This window comes from Equus przewalskii, chromosome X (genome assembly GCF_037783145.1).
Source record: "Equus przewalskii isolate Varuska chromosome X, EquPr2, whole genome shotgun sequence".
In the NCBI taxonomy this organism is placed as follows: domain Eukaryota; kingdom Metazoa; phylum Chordata; class Mammalia; order Perissodactyla; family Equidae; genus Equus; species Equus przewalskii.
The window spans coordinates 81,620,125-81,640,564 of record NC_091863.1 but is presented as its reverse complement, the minus strand read 5'-3'; the positions used below and the strand labels follow the sequence as shown (position 1 = coordinate 81,640,564).

The window sequence follows — 20,440 nt, the reverse complement described above, 5'->3', positions numbered from 1 at the left end:
CATATGTGTATACCTGTATCTTAAGGGTAATTTTTGCCTCCTTCCATGAAACTCTTACTGTATTTTAAGCATTTAGTAAATATTTCAAATCAAGTCTGGCACATTAGACTCAATTAACATTTGTTGCATGATTAATTTACAAGCGAGCAGTTACTATGCTCCCCTCCTCCACCCATAGGGATGCTCCTTGTGACACGTCTTTTTATTTAAATTGAGGTCATATTGGTTTATAACAAATTTCAGAGCACTACTTTTATTTATCTAATATTTATATCTGATTCTCTTTTAAAAATGTTTTGAAGCAGCTTTCAATGTTACTAACTGCACAACATAAAACTAATTAGGGAATTGGGAGAGAATGTGGTTATTTAAGAAAAGAGAAACATCAACATTTGCCAGTAAGGTTCGCAGTTGTTAAAAGTGGGTCGTAAAACTGGTTCCGAGTTTCCTAGCAGCCATCAGGAGAAAAGTTAATTACATAATTCACATTGTGCATATGATTCAAAACACACAGTTACTCAGCTATTTCAGTTACTGAAAATAGAATTTTTCGTGTGTTATTATTAAAGAATTTTTTGATATAATAAACGCCTTTAAGAATATTCTACAGCAAATGAAAAATGAATTTCATTGGTCTATTTTGTATTACGACCCTTGATGTAGCCGCACGACGGACGTAAGGCCAAAATAAAGATCAGCCGATGTATTCTAAAAGGGACCAAAACGATTTTGTCTAGGTCTGAAGCTCTGGTAACTTAGCTTTACGAAATGAAAAAAATATCATGTATCCAGAAGACATGATTGTACGATAATAATTAGTCTTCCAAAAATACTTATTCCTTACGGTTAAGTTTAAGCATTACACGGTAGAGACTTCACGACTGTAATCTCTAACAGGTACCTCTAATGCCTCTAATATTATCCCTGTGTCTTTAAGAAGGAGATCGTTGACCTCATTTTATGAAAGTTCTGGAATCTTCCAGGTCACATGACTAAACGGGAAGCCATTTTATGATCTACCAGTAGACCATGGAGCGCCCTGAGGGACAGCTTTCCGCTCCGTCGGAAAATGATTCACCACCAACAGCTTCAACATCAGAAGTCCTGAGCTCCCACGACCCCCAGATTCTTGGGGACCGTGGAGCTGAGGCTGCGGGTGACCTTGGCGCCGAAACTCCTGGCGACCAAGACACCCACACTGCGGCGGACTCCAGCGCCCCAGCAGATGCCGATGGCGGCGCCCAGGCGGCCGCTGCTCTGGACACCCTGCTGGAGGGGAAAGGTAGGCGGCTGCGAGTGTCCGTCCGCAAGTTTAGCATCTCCTTTGGGAGAAGCGAACTGCTGCGAGTTTGTCTGTGCGGCGAGCCCGCTCGGGGAGAGAGAAGTGCCGTGACTTGTGTTTCTGTCCAAAGGATGGAAAACAGTGATTCTGTGGAGGCGAAGGGAGCCACTGATGATGTTAGAGGCCTTTGGGCGCCGTTTCTAGTTAGTGCGTTTTTGTGGCGGTGTATTTGTCACCAAGCGAGGTCGCCTCGCCACGGGACAAATTGGCCCAACCTCGCGCGTTCGAGGAGCGGTAACGCTGTGCCCTGGTGTCCCTCGTGTGGCCGACCAGAAGGTCGCCCGCCCCTATGTAGAGGGAGTTCATTTGGAAGCCTTGATTGGCGAGGGCCCCGGGCGGTGGCGCCCCGCCGCCCTCCGCGCCTCAGCGCCTCCCCAGCCTCCTGGCGGGCAGTGCACGAGGCTGGCCGGCCGCCGCCTCGTGGCCGCTGGCCGGCCGCAGAGGCGTGGCGAGGCGACGCGGGAGAGGCGGCGCGCGCCTGCTACCTGTCGCCGCGCTGTCCGCTCGCCGCCGCCCGGGAGCCCGCTCGAGCCCCCGCCGGAACCCCCGGGGCAGAGAGGCAAGTCCCGGCGCTGGCCGCACGGGTCCGGAGGGGCGGGGGGCAGGGCGGTCAGAAGGTTCCCCGGGGCGCGGGGACGGGGTACGGTCAGCGTCGGGCAGTCGCCGCGCTCCCCTCCGCAGCCCGCCCGGACCACGAGGAACGAAGGCTGGGGCCCTTGGCTCTGCAGGAGGGTTTCCAGGGAAATGGGATCAAAGCCTAGGCGCTGGACGCTTCCCCTGGAAACTTAGTGCTCCGCGGTTAAGGATGGAGTGGTCACTGCCTCCCAGCAGCAGCCAATGGCTGTGACGTTGAGAAAATGCCAGTTCAGGTGACTGCTGCCTGGAGCATGCAGTCAGGCGCCCTCCAGGCGGCTGTAACTCTAATTCAGGTTCTGATTCCCTTGGAGCGAAATGGAGCTGAGGATGGACGGTGGAGAGCGGCTGGTCCTGTTAATTTAATTGGGTACCAAAGAGTGCTTGCTGGAAAAAAAAAATGGAAGCCTTTTTAGAAAGATAAATACGATACAACCAGTTAATTGGGTAAATGCAAGTAACAAATTTTAAAAAAATAATGAAATCTCATTTCAACTAGGGTTGTCCACCTTCTCTGAAATAGTTTCAATTCTTTAATTCTTTCATAAGAGAGGAGTTGCCAGAACGGCATTGAAATGAACAAAATGCCCTAGTCTTAGCTCTGCAGAGAAATCTAAAAGTTACTACTGATCTGATAAAATCATGCTTCGCTGCTAGTTCTTCAAGTAATCTGTATTTCTGCTCCCAACCTTAAGTGTTTGTTATTCTTTGCTGTTAGGCAATGTGCCCTGTCCCAAGATTTTTTATCTACTTTTTTTTTAGTTAACTTTTTTCCTTACGTTTACATTTAGTTTTTGCGTGTGTGTGTGTGTGTGTGTGTATGAAGCAGGAAGAGAAGAAATGACTACCACGGATAATCAATGTCTCTTTTTCTCTCTCTCCCTCCTGCTGGGTGTCTGATTTTCCATTGCTGACCTCTCTTGTGCTTTCTGGTAGTTTCTGAAATGGTACTAAAGGAGTGAAATAATAATTGGTGAATGATTTTGTCGTCGTAGGGTCTCAGATTCACTTGTATGTGCTTAAAAACAAGGTTCCAGTGCTTTTCAGTGAGATTCAAATTCAAAACTAAGAGCCCAGTTAATGGTTTACAGGGTATTAGTAGCTCTACATTAACTGGAGTTTTAAATCTAATTTAAGGTGAAGATTTTATAATTTGGTGTAAAGCATAGTCCTTAGAACATAAGAAAACTTTGTCAGGTTTCGTATATGTATATTGCTTTCTTTCCACCTTTGAGAAAAAATTTCCTCAGAGGAAGTCTGGGCCCTAAAACCCGAAATGCAAGCCACTACAGATACATTCCAAATAGATGGAAAATGAGATTAAAAATAAAGATTAATTTGGAGATTATTCGCTTTACAGGAGATGTATTTTTTTATATAAAGGGATCCATCTTAGGATTCCTTTCAACAGTTTTTAGAGCTATTTCAAATAAGTGGTGGTTGTGAGGATTAAAAGAAATAATAGACATAACACACTTTTAGTGCTTGGCGCATAGAATTCATGCAGTTAGTGTTCGTGATGAATACATCAAATTGGGTTTCGCCTTGTTTCCTATCACCCCTTCAGGGATGCATCTATTCCATGAAGTTAAATGTACTCACACAGAGAGCCCGGCCCTAAGAACTGGACTCCTTACTTTTCCCCGAGGTAGCTCAGAGTTGTTGATGCTGACTCTAGAGTCATGAAAAGCTGCCTGCTCTCCCATGGTTTAAGTCCTACCAATCCATTAAGGATTGGTGAATGAAATATTGAAAATTAAGCTCTTGCTTCCTTCGCATCGTCAGAACATTTCTGCCAGTGGTTCTGGTTGACTGCAGCCTTGGGTGGGCCCTCTTCGCGGCAGAGGTGTGTGGTTTGCTTTGGTAGCCACTGCTGTGTTGATGAATTGTGGTCCTTTACCTGAGTCTAAGAATATCATTAAGAAGACTCAACCATATTTCATAACAATTCCTTTTTTTTTTTTTTAAAGATTTTATTTTTGCTTTTTCTCCCCAAAAGCCCCCCGGTACACAGCTGTATATTTTTAGTTGTGGGTCCTTCTAGTTGTGGCATGTGGGACGCCACCTCAGCATGGCCTGATGAGTGGTGCCATGTCAGCGCCCAGGACCCGAACCGGCGAAACCCTGGGCCACCGACGTGGCGTGCATGAACTTAACCACTCGGTCACGGGGCCAGCCCCAACAATTCTTACTTCATTTGTTATCATGCAATTCCAATTAACTTTGGAAAATCTGGACATATTGAAGGGGAGATGAGGTGACTTTTAGAAATAATCAAGTTATGGCAAATAAGGTATTTCAGAGCCGTACACACATCGTTCCGGTGAGAGTTATAGGCAAGATCTTGTACAATTTAAGCAGTACTACCTGAAGTGGTCAGCAGAGGGAGCAAGAGGAGTTTTTGGTGACTTACTGTTGGTTTTGTTTTTGCTTTCATGAACTTAAAGAAGAGATGAGTAGAAGCCAGGATGAACCTCCTTATGAACTTGAGAACCAGTTTATATTGCGTCTGCCTCCGGTAAGAAACCTTTGCATCTCAGACCAAATATCTTCAGCACATCCGTATTAGTTCTGCTTGGATTCTGTAGCATTTCTGTTTAAGGTAGGCTATAAAAACTGAGAACATTTGTTTCCCAGGAATCGTTTTCTAGTAAGCAGTCCTGTCCTAGTGTGTACTCTTTCAGTGGCATTTCTTTGTGCTGTATATGCCACCTATCATGTGAGTTGATTTCCTGGCAAACAGCTGTGGCAGTGATGGATTCAGTCACTTATCACAGACACTAGCAGCCTGTTCCCTGGAGAGCCAAGATAAGACTCTCCTAAAATCCTTTCTGTCACCGCAAAAGGGGCGGTGAGAAGGATCAGCACTGTCTCCTCAAATTCACCACCAAGCAAGGCTGCGGAAGCTCGTCTCAGCATCGTATGAGGGTCTCTTCCCCGTCGATACCTGTATTCAAGTGTCATTTAGTCTAAGAAAGCTAGATTAAGGATGGGCTTCAGAAGGGTGTTTCTTCAGTTAGGGTTAGTCAATATACCCAGTAAACTGCAGCCAAGCCTTTCCTTAGCAACTGCAGCTAAGGGGCAGCAGTGAGAGGCAGGAATGGAGAGGTAGGAGAAAGCATTATCTATAGCTACTAAAAGAGGACAGTGAGCTTAGAGACAGCCTCATCCTAACTTGACTTACACAGTGCACGGTATCTCAGGCATATGGCGTCACTTCTAACCTTTGGGAGGTTTAAGGTCTCATCTAAGGGGGGACTGTCTCTGACATATCTGTTGTATTAGCTGCCAAGTAGACAATTCATCCTTTTGATTTTTCAATTTACCTCCTTTTTAGGAACATGCTTCTACTGTCAGGAAGCTACTACGTTCCAGAAGTGTCTCCATGAAGGATAAACTGAAAATTGACATATCTCGTAAGTAGTTAATATCCATTCACCGGACGTTGAACAGTAATTTATTAAGGGATTGCTGTATGCCAGGCGCCATACTAGATACTAAGGATGTGACAAAGAACAGAATATGGTCTCTAAGAGAGACTTAAGTCACTTCCATCTCTTCTTTTTGGAGGAAAGGAAGTAGAGATTATGCAACTTGAGGTAATTATCATAGTGTGTATAAGGAAGAACTTGGGGCTCAACTGTGCGATTCGCATACTGCCGACTGTCTCCTGCATGCCAGCTTTGAGATTTCTGACTGTCCAGGAAATGCCGAATGTACTGCTCTTTGTCTACAAACGTGACATATCTTTCTCTTTTAAATAATATGTATTAGGTTTTTGAAATACAGAGAAATATATAAAGAAGAAAATTAAAAATGACCCATAATTCCACTGTTCAGGTCGCCCTTGTAGACGTTTACAAAAAAGGTAATGAAGTTCATGGTTAGAAAATTCAAACAAGACAGAAAAGTTCACAAGGAGACGTGCAGCTCTCCCTCACAGTGCCCCAACCTCAATGCCAAAGATAAGTAGTAATAACCATTTCTCCTCATCTTTCCTTACGGACAAAATTTTTATGCATAATACCAACATTTAAATAATCTTTCTATATTTTAATTTACACAAAAAGGATCATGTCAAACATGGTTCTGCATCTTTCTCTTTTCACTTCATATTAGAAGATTACACTTGAATCCTCTTGTGTCAAAAGATATTCATATTTGAGACATCTGGGCAAGATTCAGAGTTGTCAGTATATGAATATATGTATATATTCAGTATATGTCTATTGTGTATAATTTTATCTTTGTGAAGCTAACCAGAGATTGTAACTTGAGGCTTATTAGCACCATTCTTGGATCAACCCTTCCCTCACCCAGCCTTTTGAAAACACGCGTGTACAGTGACACAATTGAATGCTTCTAATGGTGTCAAAATGAATGGATTTGAATGAATGGAATTTGCCTTTCAGGATGAGAAGGAAACATTTACTACTGCATCCACGTTTAGTTCACAGCCATCACCAAGAAATTTAGCTACTTTTGATCGAGTGGCATAAACTGGGAAAAAAGAGCCCCGTGTACTGTGCCGCCTTTTCTCTAGGAAGTTACTAATTGCGTACACAGTTCTAGCATTATGAAGAAGAGTAGGTTTCACTGAAAGACTAGTCCATCCCACATAAGTCTTCGTTATTCAAACCCTAGGAGGCTTAAGAGTACATTGGGAAGATGTCAACTTTCATCTTTCCTGCTTCTCTTCAGCTGATGGACGTCATGCAGTCGTGGAGGTGGAAGCTGTCTCACTAACTGCTAAGCTGGTTGATTTGCCTTGCGTTATTGGAAGCCTGAAAACTCACGATAAAAACACCTTTTATAAAACAGCAGATATTTCCCAGGTATGGATGAGTTTTCTTAATCTAGTAGCTTTTGCATCCTTCGAGAAATCCCTCTCTCCCTTCTTTTATCTTTCTTTCAGCGCTCCTTTCCACTTGGTGAATGGCTGCCTGTCGTTTCTGATTTCCAGCTCAATTGTGCAGGAATACAATATCACGTTCTGGTTTAGCGTTTGATTGATAATTTTCCGTTACTTTATTTTATCCAAATAGCTTTTAGAGCCCCCTCTTTGCCGTTTATAGTGACTTTCATTATTTGAAAAATATGAACATCTGGGATCTTCTTCTGAACTTTCTGCTAACGCAGCACGCTGTTAACTCTGGAGGTTCACCTTGGTTCTTATTCGTCATCTCTACTGTTGATTTCTTGTTTCCTTTCTAAGTCAAAATTCTAAGATATATCTGTTTTCAACATATTCCCTCTGCAGCGGTAAGCACTCGAGCTAAAAACACTCAGAGTCCATATACAGTGTTGCCGAGACAGAGAGAGAATGAATATGAATGTGTGTAATACTTGATTTTCTGGAAATGCCAAGTAACATGCTCCTTGCTTCTATGCTCCAGGATTTCTGGTGGTAAGAATGCTCATGATTCATTCCTAACTCAAGATTTATGGTCATAGTCAACTTCTTTGTCTGTTAAATGTAGATGCTTGTGTGCACTGCTGATGGTGATTCCCACTCTTCTCCGGAAGAACCAGCTACCTCTACTGATCTTAAAGTAATCGGGAAAGATGAAAGAGAGGGAGAGAAAAAATATGTCTGGAAGCATGGCAGTAAGTCACCAGCCCCTTGCTCATTCCAGCAGACTGCATTTATCTGCTGAATCCTAATTACTAGTGAGCCAGGGACCTGTTACCACACTTAGGTGTTTGGTTCATTAAGCATCCAGACACTCTTAAAAGAATGAGTCATGTCATGAGCCAGTGACTTATAAGATGACCTTTCTCTTTATCAAATTAAGATAGATATGTGGCTACCGTCAGTCATATACGTGTTTCACCATGTTGAATTTATTTTAGTTACTCCACCACTTAAGAATGTCCGAAAGAAAAGATTCCGCAAAACAAAACAAAAGGTTAGTTGCATGCTGTTTCTGTGTCTACTGGGTGGATTGGAAGAGGATTATGGTGGGGGAGACAGTCAGTTGAGGATTAATTTGTTCATTTATATGTTCAATAAGCATTCATTGCAAGCTAAATGTCAGGCACTGTGTGCTAGCCACTGGGAATATATGGTGAACTAAACCAGACTTGATCCTTGAGGTTATAGGCTGGTCGGTAAGGGTATCTGGATGTGTCATGAATTTGAAACTTCTGCTAATGCTTTTGGTTTTCAATTGCAAGATCTAGTTTTAAGGTGAACCCATTCAGAACCTGAGAATTGGGAATTGTAGTTATATTCCTCACCTTACCTCAGACTTGTAGAACCTTGGGCAAGCTACAGGAGTACTGTGGCTTGGCTTCTTTTTTAAATTACACTTTTTATTTTGAAATAATTGTAGATTCCCATGTAGTTGTAAGAAATAAAAGAGAGACACCGTGTACCCTTTATCCACTTTTCCCCATTGTAACTTTTTGCAAAACTATAGAACAATATCACAAACAGGAAATTGACATTATTACAATTCACCAATCTTACTCAGATTTTTCCAGTTTTCCTTGTACTCCTGTGTGTGCGTGCCTCTGTTTAGTTCTCTACATTTTTATTCCTCTGTATGTTCCTCTGCACAGCCAAGATTCTAAACAGTTCAAACTTGTCACCATAAGGATCCCTCATTTTGACCTTTTATAGCCACACCACCTCCTTCCCACCCCACACCCCCAGTCTCTAACCCCTGGCAGTCAGTAATATGTTCTCCATCTCCGTAATTTTGTCATCTCAACAATGTCATGTAAATGGAATCATGCAATGTCTGACATTTGAGACTGGCTTTTTTTTCATTCAACCAGCATAATTCCCTTAAAAGCCACGCAAGTTTTTGCACGTATGAATAGTTCTTTCTTTTTTTTATTGCTGAGTAATATTCCATGGTATGAATGGACCGCAGTTTAACTGTTCACCCATTGAAGGACATCTGGGTTATTTCCAGTTTTTGACTATTATAAATAAAGCTGCAAGCAGGTTTTTGTGTGAACGTGTTTTCGTTTCTCTCGGATGAATGCCCAGGAGTGCAGTTGCTGGGTCGTGTGGTGTTGCCTGTTTAGTTTTATAAGAAACTACCGTACTGTTTTCCAGAGTGGCTGTACCATTTGACTTTCCCACCCGCAATGGATGTGTGATCCAGTTTCTCTGCATCCTCACCAGCGTTGGGTGTTGTCGCTATTTTTTGTTTGAGTCATTCTGATAGCTGTGTAGTTATCTCATTGTGGTATTAATTTGCATCTCCCTAAGGACTAACGATGTCAAACATCTCCTGTTCTTATTTGCGATCTGTATGTTCACTTCAGTGAAATGTTTGTTCAGGACTTTTGCCCATTTTCTAAATGGATTTTTTTTTTAATACTTGAATTTTGATAGTTCTTTGTCTATTCTAAATACTAGTCTTTTGTCAAATATCTGGTTTGCAAATATTTTCTCCCAGTGTGTAGCTTGTCTTTTCATCTTCTTCACAGGATCTTTCAAAGAGCAAAAATTTCTTGTTTGATGAGGTCCAATTTCTTGATTTTTCCTTTTAAGGATCTTGCTTTTTGTGTCAAGTCTAAGAAGTCTTTGCCCAGCCCAGATTCTGAAGATTTTCTCCTATTTCTTCTTTCTAAAAGTTTTATATTTTACATTTAAGCCTGCAGTCCATTTTTGAATTAATTTTTGTAAAAGATGTGAAGTTTCCTTTTTTTTTGCCTTTGCATGTCCAGTACTCCAGCAGCATTTGTAAAAAAGGTTATCCTTCTTCCATTGTATTACTTTTGCACCTTTGTCAAAAATCAGTTGGGCATATTCGTGTGAGTCTTTTTCTGGGTTCTCTGTTCTTTTCCATCAGTCTATGTGTTGATCCCTCCACCAGTATCGCAGCGTAGCTATATAATATGTCTTGAAATCAGAAAGACTGTTGTCAATTTATTTTCCTTTGTCAAGATTGTTTTAACCGATTTACAGCTTGTACCTTTCCATATAAGTTTTAGAATAGTTTGTCTATATCTATAGAAAACGTTGTTGGAATTTTGATGGGAATGGCATTAAACTTCTAGATCAGTTTGGGGAGAATTGACAGCTTTATTGTGTTGAGTCTTTCAATCTCTGGACACGAATGCCCTGGCTTTTATACTGTCAGTCAGCAATATTCGTGAGTGCCTACTAAATGTAAAACTAAGTTAATAATACTTTTAGAACTCTAGCTTTAGTGAAGTAGAACAATCGTAATGTAACTTCATTGTTTATTGTATTTTATTTCATAGCTCACGGATGTTGAAGAAACCAACCTTACTGAGGTAATCATAATATAACTTTACCATTTACCCTTAGTGTGTTTTATTTCATAGCTCATTAATTTCAGAGAAATCATAAAGGTTACTTCCAAGCCTACCTTCTCACCTCTAACCCTCATTCCCATAGGCATACACTGAATTTGATTCACTGAAAAATGAATTCCTTCTTTACTGTTTGATAACTCCTAGAGGAAAAGATACAGTTTGGCCAATGACCCTGTGTATTCTAATCTGCTTTTTTGTCTGATAGTTATTTAAAAAGCCATTTCTTGCAAGCTGGAGTTCACTTTTACCAGCAGTTGTTTGCAATTGCTTATTCCCCCTCAAAGTTCTAATTTCTATTTGTGGCATGACGAATTGGTTGCTGTGGAGATGATTGTCTAAAACTGGATTTAAGGGAGAACATGTAACTAAGACCCAGTTTTTAAAGGAAAATCCTTAATAATAAAGATGTGGGGAAGTGACGTCCGGGCATTTGGACTTTTAAACCAAATTGTTTCTAAGTAACAAATAAGGAATTATAATTCTTTGCCACTGTGGGTCAGGGCGAATAATTAATAACTGAGACCTAAAGGTTGTGCCTCTGAGAGAGGTCTTTAACCTAGAGTTGCAAATTGAAAAGATTAAATGTCTCAAGTAATTTGGGAAAAAAAAATAAGCTTACTGTATAAAAATCTAGACCCAGGTCAAAAATTCCTCCATAAACAGTATTACTTACAGTAGAAATTTGGTTGGATGGATATTAAAGAGGCCTAATTATTTGAATTCATTTGTATGCAGGATAAAGACATTACTGCAAAACCCGGGGAGTTAAATGATGTTACTGGTAGTCCCTTCTCTCCCGCTCCGGTGCAGTACATTGAGTCTCCTGATGTGGAAAAGGAAGTGAAAAAACTGCTGTGTTCTGATGCCGAAGCCATCAGTGCCCGTATCCTTTTATACTAAGTGTTTTCTGTGTCATCCCTCCCACCCCATATGCACTTCCTGGCAAGTCCTCGCTTCTGGTATTTGTGTGCCAATTTTGATGTGCAGAACTTCAGATTTTTGGAAATGTTACTTTCTAGCTAGGAACAGTAAATTCAGGGACTAGAAATTTATTTACTTGTGTAATTCAATATAAGGCACTTCTCCGTACTAGGAATCCGGATCCAAATGGCCTGAAGTGGACTAAATTAAATAGCGCTTTCAGCCGGAGACCCTCTTGCCTTTCAACTGTGCCTTCTCCTTTCTTTCTGCTTTTTCCTTGACTGCCCCTGTTTTCAGGATGGGAAGTCATTGGTGAAGATGGAACTAAGGAAATAGATAGTCAAGGCTTCATCCCTGTCTTTGAGACATCCCCAGGAATAAGTGGCTATAAGCAGGGTGGTGTCTCATCAGGTAACTTAATAAAGGCCAAGCAGCAGCTTCAGAAAGGGCAGGTGTCGGCTGTGTGTCAGACCATTCTCCCTAGACTCCCCGGCCAATCACAGGAAAGGGATTCCTTTGCCCTTCTTTTCTCTTAGTGGTCCCTCAGTGCTTTAGGGGTTTCAGATTGGTGTTCTAATCTCTCCTCCATCCCTGGTATTATAGATTTCCATGGGCCCTTAGATTCTCTAAATGTCTTGATCATTGAATACGTGAATGAACGTTAGTGTTTCGCATTTCCTGTACTTGTTTTGTGAAGGGGATAATCTTCCTGTGAGAAAATTGTTTATAAAATTCATTGGTTACCCAGTGAATTTGAGGGGGAGGGAGTATAATTGCAGCTAGAGTGAGTCATTGGAAAAGCTTCAGATAGTTCTAACTTCCTCTTGCTTAAAACCAATAGAATGTGATACACTTCGGGAGATGTTCAGTGATTCCAGCAGTGACAGTGATGATGAAGAGGAGGATGATGAGGATGAAGATGAGGAAGATGGTTATGAAGAGGCTCTGGAAAGGGAGCTACAGGCCAAGTTAATTGAATCTGACCAGTATGAGGCCAAGGAAGGAGCCAGTTCAATAAGTAAGTTAGAGGAAAAACCAAAGGGTTGGGACAGAGTGAGTGGCAGTGCTCAAGACTGACTCTAAACACGTGTGAGATGCAAGGCGAAGTTTGAGAAGCTGTTGTTCAGATGTGTAATGGAGTTTTAGTTGATTTGGATCTCAGTCAACTAGTTTAGGCTGTGTTTAGATACATAAGTTTCTGTCTGTCTCTATTAGCCGTGGAAATTCAGAAGCAGATTTACTACATGGAGAAAAAGCTCCGAGAGATTCAGTACAGAGCGGAAAGACAGAAGAAGCTCATCATGAAATTGGAAAACCTGATGCTCAAGGTAAATTCTTGTTAGCTGGTATAATCCCATTTTTGTGTTTCCGTTCCTGTCGTCTCTGCAGCATTCTTGTTCATTCATGAACCTAAACAACCTCTTAGAAACCCTGAATAAAAGATAACCCTATTTCTTTTTATCTGGCTAATTTTGATCATCTCATGATAAGCATTTTTGTGAAGGGACCAGGAGACTTGAGGTAATCACCAATATTGAGCGCTTACTTATGTGAAAGGTGCATAAAGAGCTGAGCATTTGACATGTATCATCTCATTCCGTCCTCCCATCTCTGAAATAGAGGTACTGTCGTCATTCCCATTTTATAGATAAGGAATTGAAATTCAGAGAGGTTAAGTAACTTGCCAAGGACCACAGGAAGTGGTAGGGCATAGATTGAACCTTGTTGCGTGTACCAAAATGTATTCATTGCAGTGAAAGAGAATTAACTAAAGTCATTTTAAATTTTATGATGGATGGTTGAACAAGAATAAGTAGCTTTATTTTTATTAATACACATTTCAACAAAAGGAAAATACATGTTATGATATATTTGGTTCCCTTTTTCTAGTGAGGGAAATTCTGAAGCATCTGGAGAATTCCTTGCCGGATATAATTTTCTGTAGAGCTGTAGTCATCAAGAAGGAGCAACTTGACACAGAACTATACCTATTCAAAGTGTCGTCCTTTAGAGTAACCAAGTGAGATAAGAGATGTGGATACACTTTGAAAGATACATACATATGATTGTTGCTTGCAGTACTAGGTGGGAATAGTAATATTCTGCCCTAATGCAGGCAAATGAAGGTGTCAACACCAAATTCTAAGCCAGTTTATTTAATTGTTCAACACAGTCAAAGGGTTTGTGCTAAACTAGAGAAAGGTAACACGAAGGCATTTCAACTGTTTATTTTAGGGCAATAAAAAAATGCTGTGTAGGGTGTATAAAATCAAATCGAATGGCCCTCTAGTTAGGCGGTGCAGTTTTTATACTCTAAATCCTTTAAAAAGAGTGCTCTTGTTACAACTGACAGTTTTCTTACTTATCAAATTATTTGCCAAACTCTGTCTCTCTTGGTTCTCTTTTCCTTTGAGACTCAGCATTCATCATTTATACAATTTGTTTTCCAGAGTCATTTACAGTCTGCACTGGAGCGGCTTAAGATAGAGGAAAAACAAAAAAGTGAGCAGGTGAGAAGTGTGTTTTCAAATCAACAGAAAACATTTTCTGCAGGGAATTCCCCCCACCCTACTGTCAGTCTCCTTTCTGGCTGTTTCTTTCACAGGAATAATAGTGACCAAATCTTCTGAATGAGGGTAGCAGATTGAAACAAGGTCTTTGTGAAAATTCACTCAGATACTGAATGCCTGTTAAGTAAAAAGCACCGGATGTAATAGCGTGTTGTTGAATAAGACAGACATAATAACTGTCCTCGTGGGGCGAACAGTCTAGTAGGGAAGAGTGACAGGAAACAAATGACCGTACAAATAGAAAGGTGCATATCATGAAGAAGTGCTGTGAAGGAAAAAAAGTCAGTGGCGCTATTTGAATAAAGAGAGTCCTGAATTTAATTGAGGGGATCGTAATGGCCCTCTCTGAGGAAGTGGTAATTAAGCTGAGACCTGAAGTATCCTTGACTTCAGGCCAAGAGGGGGTGAAGAGCCTCCTGGGTGGAGCATATGCCAAGGCCCACTTGGGAAAGCACTTGCCGTCTTTGAGGACCTCTGCGGTCCTCTGAGGAAGAGAATGACTTAACATAAGGTTGGAGAAGTAGGCGGAAGCTGTATTGTGTGGTCCCTTGCAGGCCATGAGAAGGAGGGTGGGTTTTAGTCTTCAGTGCAATGGGAAGCCCTTGAAGACTTAAGCAGGAGAGTCACATTTATTAAACTTTTTCAAGATCACCTTGATTATTATCTGGAGAATGGATTAGAGGAGGGCAGGACTACAAGCAGGGGGCTGTCAGGTAGTCTAATAAGAGATGATGGTCACTTGGGCTAAGGTGGCGGCAATGGATATGGGAAGAATATGTATATTTTTAACTGCAATAAAAGTGTTTAATAACAGCTTTATTGAGGTATAATTAACATACCGTAAAATTCACCCATTTAAATTGTACAATTCAGTGGCTTTTAGTATATTCACAGAATTGTGCAACCATCATCACAATCAATTTTAGAACATTTGCATCACCCCCCAAAAAACCTGTACCCATTAGCAGTCACTCCCCATTTCCTCTGAATTCCTCTCACCCCCTCAGCCCTAGGCACCCACTCATCTACTTTCTACCAGCCTACTTTGCTTTCTCTGGTGATTTCATATAAAAGGAAACGTGGATGGTCTTTTGTGTCTGGCTTCTTTGGCTTAGCAAACGTTTGCAAGATTAATCCATATTGTGGCATGTATCAGTACTTTATTCCACTTTATGGCTGAATAATACTTCATTGTGTGGATATCCCATATTTTGCTTATCCATTCATTGTAGGATATTTGGATTGTTTCCACTTTTTGGCTATAATGAATTATGCTGCTGCGAACATTCATATACGAGAGAATGTATTTTAAAGGTAGAATTGATGGGACGTGGGTCAGTCACTGGGTGTTGAAGAAGGAAGCGTTAAGGAAGTATGCCAGATTTCTAACTTGAATGACTGTATTGATAGCCACAAGAGAGTGAGCGGAGTGAAAAGAGGGCAGCGTAGGATAAGTGAGGGTCAAGTAGCTGTGTAGAAAATGTCTGCTGACTCCAGCCCTGTACTGTTGAGAGCAACAATTTAAAAGAGACTGGAGGTCATGTTATGAGGATGGGGTTAGCATGGGGCTCTTAAGGTAGAGATGCCATCCCCTGTCTCCAGCCCCATCCCAACAAGGTCTGGGGATTTCTTATGTTCTGTACCTTCCTTCCCCTCAGCAAATCAGTTATCCAAGTACCGCTTATAAACAATCATGGGAACAGCTAATACCAAGATTACTTTAGCACCCACTAAACGTCTTTGTTTTCATCCATGGAAGTAGTTAGTATTTTTTGTTGTTAGTGCTGTCCAGTCGATTGCGACTCCTAGTGATCCTGTGTGTAGCAGAGCAGAACCCTGCCTGGTCTTTTTGCGCCATCCTCTCACCTTCTAGCACCGTATCAGACAATGATCCACTGCTATTCATAGAGTTTTCATAGCCAATTTTTCGGGAAGCGGGTTGCTGGGTCCTTCTTCCTAGTCTTTCTTAGTCTGGAAGCTCTGCTGAAACCTGTCCACCATGAGTGACCCTTCTGGTATTTGAAATACTGTTGACATAGCTTTCAGCATCACAGCAACACGCACCTGCCACAGTATGACAACCGACAGCTGGGTGGTGTGGTTCCCCGACCAGAAACCAAACCTGGCACCATGGGAGTGAGAGTGCCAAATCTTAACCACTAGACCACCAGGGCTGGCTAGTTAGTATTGGGGAATGCTATTTTCAACATAGAAATATATGTGTAAAGTTTACTCACTTAGAGCCCTTTATATTAGCTCCTTTATTCAGTGTAGATTTCTTGAGTGCCTACTTTAAGCTAGGTTCTGCAGGGAACAATAAATGCTTGCAACACAGTCTGCCTCCAGTTGGAGAGAGATCCATGAGAGGGATAGGAAATTAAGGGAATGAGAGCTCACTTTTGTCCATGGAGATTAGGGAAGACTTCATGGAGAGATGGTGTTTGACTGGGCCTTAAAAGGTGGATAGGGTTTTAATAAGGCGATAGGGAAAGGAGGGCATTCTGTATAGAAAGTAGCATGCACAATGGCGCAGAAGTGGTGATGCCAGGGTAAAGAGTTTAGATTTTTGGTGTAGGTCATAATGGGCCATCAAAGCTTTTTCCCTGGGCAGTAACTCGGGAACATTTCTTTGCCAGCAGCAAATAGGAGAAATTGGAGTGGGAGAGACTAGAGGAAGATGCAAGTGATAGAAGGAATCAGAGCTTAACTACTGATTGGATTTACAGGGCAAAAAAAAGGGAACAAAGAGGAGTCCAAAGCCTGGTTCACTGGAAAATGGTGTGCCACTAACAGAAATGAAGACGACAGGAAGAGGATTACTGGGGGTGGAGGATGGAGAAGATGATGTGTTGAGTGGGAAGCATGTTGAGTTGGAAGTGCTTTTGAAAATGGAAGACTGGAGAGTGGCTCATGCTTAGAAGCGATCATTGAAGCTGTGGGGCTAGATGAGTTAGCCAGGTTGACTGTTTAGCAAGAAGTCTGAACCCAGGGAAAAATTTCCCTTTAGTGGGTGGTGGGAAGAAAAAGAGCCCACATAGGAGAAAGAACTGAGACAGTCAGTGGTTGTCATCATGGTCAGCATCTGAGTGAAAAGAGCCTTTAAATTACCGTAGTTGGCAATGAGAGCAATTCAGTAGGTGACGGCAGCGTAGAATCATTTTCTAATGCTCCATTCCTTTCATTTCACAGAAGGAAAATCCAAACTGGTATGGAGTGACCATATTTGAATAATAGTCAAAAACAGTCTTTTCCCAGAAACAGTATACCTCTCTGAATGTTATTGGTCACTTTGTCATTTCAAGTAAAAAAAAAAAATCCTACACCACAAAAGGTTCAGGGCTTCTGACTTAGAAAGCATCAGGATAAGTCGAACATCATCAGGCTCCTAATTGGTCAGGACTCTGACCTGGTTTCCGGGTGTCTCAACATGGCAAGAAGCAGCAACTAAGATGCAGTTTAAGATCCAGTGTGCAGAGGCTATCCCGACGGCTTTATCTTCTAACTCTTACAATATGGCTACAGTGATCCCATTTCCTTTGTCCCTACAGTGAGCTGTGACTTCTGCCCACTCTTCCCCAGAGGTACAGTTTCTTAACAGCAAGCATATTCCATTTTTTAAGCATATTCAATTTTAAAGGCCTCCTTTTATAAGTTTGGCATAATAAAGGACAGCATCCTGGCTGCAGCCTCGTGGGTGCGCTCTTGACTGCAGCCCTGTTCTTTGGAACATTGCAAGACTAAGAGAATCTAGTAAATGCAAAATTACAGTAGTTCTTTTTCATTCATGTAAGTAAATTCTGGATCAAGTAATGGGACTTAAGATTTCAGATGGATTTTTCATGTTATTGCTGCCTCTCTCTATAGCTTATTTCCCTGCGGGACCAATTGAAATATCTTCTGGAGAAGTGAGGAGACCCTTCAGCCTGGGGCAGAAACCTTGGATTCACCATCCAGACTGAAGACTGGATGAAACTGCGCATGTTTCTGTTCCCTTTATTTTCTCACGTTGGATCATTTGTATCTGTTTCTCTGAACCTTTTCTTGCTAGTTATATTTGAAGTTTGTGCTCCTGTAGAAAGCGACAGATATAAAAAAGTAGTAGGCCTAAAGATCCAACTTAACTATGAGATTTTGCTTCTCTTCATTAATTTGAGAATTACTTACATTGTTTCTGGTCTATGGTGTCATCAGATGATTCAGCCATGTTTGCCAAAGGCAGACAGTCTAGCCTAAAGGCCGTACAGGCTGTTTTGCATATGTTTTAGCTTTTCTTTCTTCTGTTTTAAATATTTCTTAAAACATAGAACAAATCAACTCATTTGTACCAAGGGCCAGGCCCTGCCACAGTGAATTTAAGTGCCTACCTCACAGCAGGCAATACTAAGCTGTGTCCTCTGCTCAGGTCATGGGGCCGCTTTCCTGCTCAGGGATGATTTCTTGCTGCTGCCATCTTTGCTCTGTTATGTCTTTAGGACTGTGTCTGGTTGTTACTTGTCTGCTAAGGGAATAGCCAGATGAGCAGAGATGAAATTCCGAGCTGCTACCTTTATTCTGAGCCTCTTCATCCTAGCCCCTCTCAGAGAAGGTTAGGAAAAACCAGATGCCTGCAATGCCTGTGAAGACTTCACCTTGAAGACCCTGGGTGGGTTTGTTTTTTCCAGCTGTATTTTTAAGGTTTTATAGTCTGTATTCTTTAAGCAATAAATAAATTCTTCATTTTAAATGGATTACTGTCACTTTATTAAAGCGCTCCCATGATGCATACACTCATCCAAAAGGAAACTGGAGAGACAAGCAATAAACTATGATTAGGAAATGACAGAAGGTGCTGTCAGTACTGGGGCATCCTTCTAAAGAGCTCTTAGGATAACTCCTAAGGAACTAAGCAAATCATCTCATATTAACCATATAGCATTGGGATTTTGAGAGAGGGTATAGAGAAATGAGGCCAGCCCTGGTGGTCTGCTGGTTAAGATTCGATGCTCTCACCGCCATGGCCCGGGTTCATTTCCCGGTCAGGGAAACACACCACGCATCTGTCGGTTGCCATACTGTGGCAGCTGTGTGCTGCTGTGATGCTGAAAGCTGTGCCACCACTATTTCAAATACCAGCAGGGTCACCCTTGGTGGACAGGTTTCAGAGGAGCTTCCAGACTAAGAAAGACTAGGAAGAAGGACCTGGCCACCCACGTCCAAGAATATTGGCCATAAAAACCCTATGAATAGGTGGAGCATTGTCTGAAACAGCACTGAAACGTGAGAGAGAGGATGGCGCAAAAGACCGGGCAGGGGGCCAGCACGGTGGCGCAGCGGTTAAGTTTGTACGTTCCACTTCTCGGCGGCCTGGGGTTCGCTGGTTCGGATCCTGGGTGTGGACATGGCACCACTTGGCACACCGTGCTGTGGTAGGCATCCCACATATAAAGTAGAGGAAGATGGGCACGGAAGTTAGCTCAGGGCCAGTCTTCCTCAGCAAAAAGAGGAGGACTGGCAGTAGTTAGCTCAGGGCTAATCTTCCTCAAAAAAAAAAGACCAGGCAGGGTTCTGCTCTGCTGTACACGACGTCATTAGGAATCAGAAGCGACTCGATAGCACTAACACCACCAATAGAAAAGTGGTAAAAATGGCAGCTCCAGTGTTTGCAGTGAATTATGTTGCAGAGGAATGAACACAAGCTTGGAATCCCAGCTCTGCCACTCACCTTGGGCAAGTCCCTACACCTCTTAGAGCCTCTGTTTCTTCATCTGGAAATCAAGGGTGATAATGCTTATCACCAAGAGGCACCTGAGGGTTTTCTGGAAGTAACCCATCTAGACCCAGCTCTAGTCCCAAATGATGAAGTTGGTGCTACTCTAAGAAGTGTACTCCCAAGTTTTCTGGGCCACTTTTGTGCTCCCATTCCAAGTTGAAGTTAGTAAGCCAAGGGCAGAGAAGAAGAGGTCAATATGTACGGGCAGGGCCTACAGAGGAGGGATGAAGGCAGAAGGAATGCTCAGGGCAAATGCAGGGAAGAAGTGGGACTAAGGGAGATAAACAAGGGCAAACAAAATGAAGTCAAGATGAGGAGAGAATTTAGAAGACAATTTGAAAACCAAGATAATATAAAAAGGAGTCTTTTTTTCAGAAACTGGGAATTTAAAAGAGAGAATGGGGAAAAGGAATTGACTGTCGGAGGCAGAAGGTGGGCGAAGAGGCAGGGTTTGAAAAGAAGATAGGCCTTTCCAGATGAAGGAAGGCAGAGGACTGGAGCAGAAACAGATAAAAAGTACCCTGGGGACATGGCTGGAGAGACAGGCCAGTGAGGGTGGCACATGTGCCCCAGGTGGCATCCAGGGGCGAGAGACGTAGAAGAGCCGGCGCTCAGCCTCTGTTTGATACTGCAGCCCAAGAGCAGCCAGAGCTGTGCTGAGAGGCGGGGCGGATGGCGAGACGACAGGACGGGGCAGGGGTGAATCCGCGCGTCTGCAGTGCCCGTCTGTTCCTCTGCCACCACACCTCACTGTAACCCCGGCTAGCCGCCTCACCACTGCCCTCTGGTCACCCCACACACATGATACCTCTGGGAGTTTTCCTTTTCTATAGCCCAGTGATTCTGACTCTTGCATGTTATAGACCTGCACTGTCCGATGTGGTATCCACCAGCCGTGTGTGGCTTTTGAGCGCTTGACATCTG

The 20,440-nt window shown here is 42.4% G+C and overlaps 1 protein-coding gene across 4 annotated transcripts; it reads left to right on the top strand.

Moving 5' to 3' along the window:
• The first annotated feature begins 955 nt into the window (after nt 1-955).
• On the top strand, nt 956-18,586 carry TAF7L (TATA-box binding protein associated factor 7 like). Of its 4 annotated transcripts, none has more exons than XM_070603472.1 (13): nt 956-1,282; nt 4,426-4,493; nt 5,313-5,391; nt 6,677-6,810; nt 7,456-7,582; nt 7,829-7,884; nt 10,202-10,234; nt 11,012-11,159; nt 11,495-11,608; nt 12,039-12,215; nt 12,413-12,525; nt 13,648-13,707; nt 17,632-18,586. In XM_070603472.1, exons 1-13 carry the CDS (start codon nt 1,030-1,032, stop codon nt 17,674-17,676), a joined length of 1,407 nt encoding a protein of 468 aa, XP_070459573.1. In that variant the 5' UTR covers nt 956-1,029; the 3' UTR covers nt 17,677-18,586. The 4 variants fall into 4 exon arrangements, with proteins under 4 accessions (XP_070459573.1, XP_070459572.1, XP_070459574.1 ...); XM_070603471.1 differs by having other exon boundaries at nt 983-1,282; nt 4,423-4,493; XM_070603473.1 differs by lacking the exon at nt 956-1,282 and adding an exon at nt 1,423-1,901 and having other exon boundaries at nt 4,423-4,493.
• The last annotated feature ends 1,854 nt before the right edge of the window (nt 18,587-20,440 follow it).

What these genes read in the sequence shown, in the direction of transcription:
- TAF7L (XM_070603471.1), top strand. Translation starts at nt 1,030, where the DNA reads ATGGAGCGCCCTGAGGGACAGCTTTCCGCTCCGTCGGAAAATGATTCA. An exon ending in CACCCTGCTGGAGGGGAAAG is followed by an intron (nt 1,283 to 4,422) that starts GTAGGCGGCTGC and finishes ATGAACTTAAAG; the next exon opens with AAGAGATGAGTAGAAGCCAG. An exon ending in TCCGCAAAACAAAACAAAAG is followed by an intron (nt 7,885 to 10,201) that starts GTTAGTTGCATG and finishes TTTATTTCATAG; the next exon opens with CTCACGGATGTTGAAGAAAC.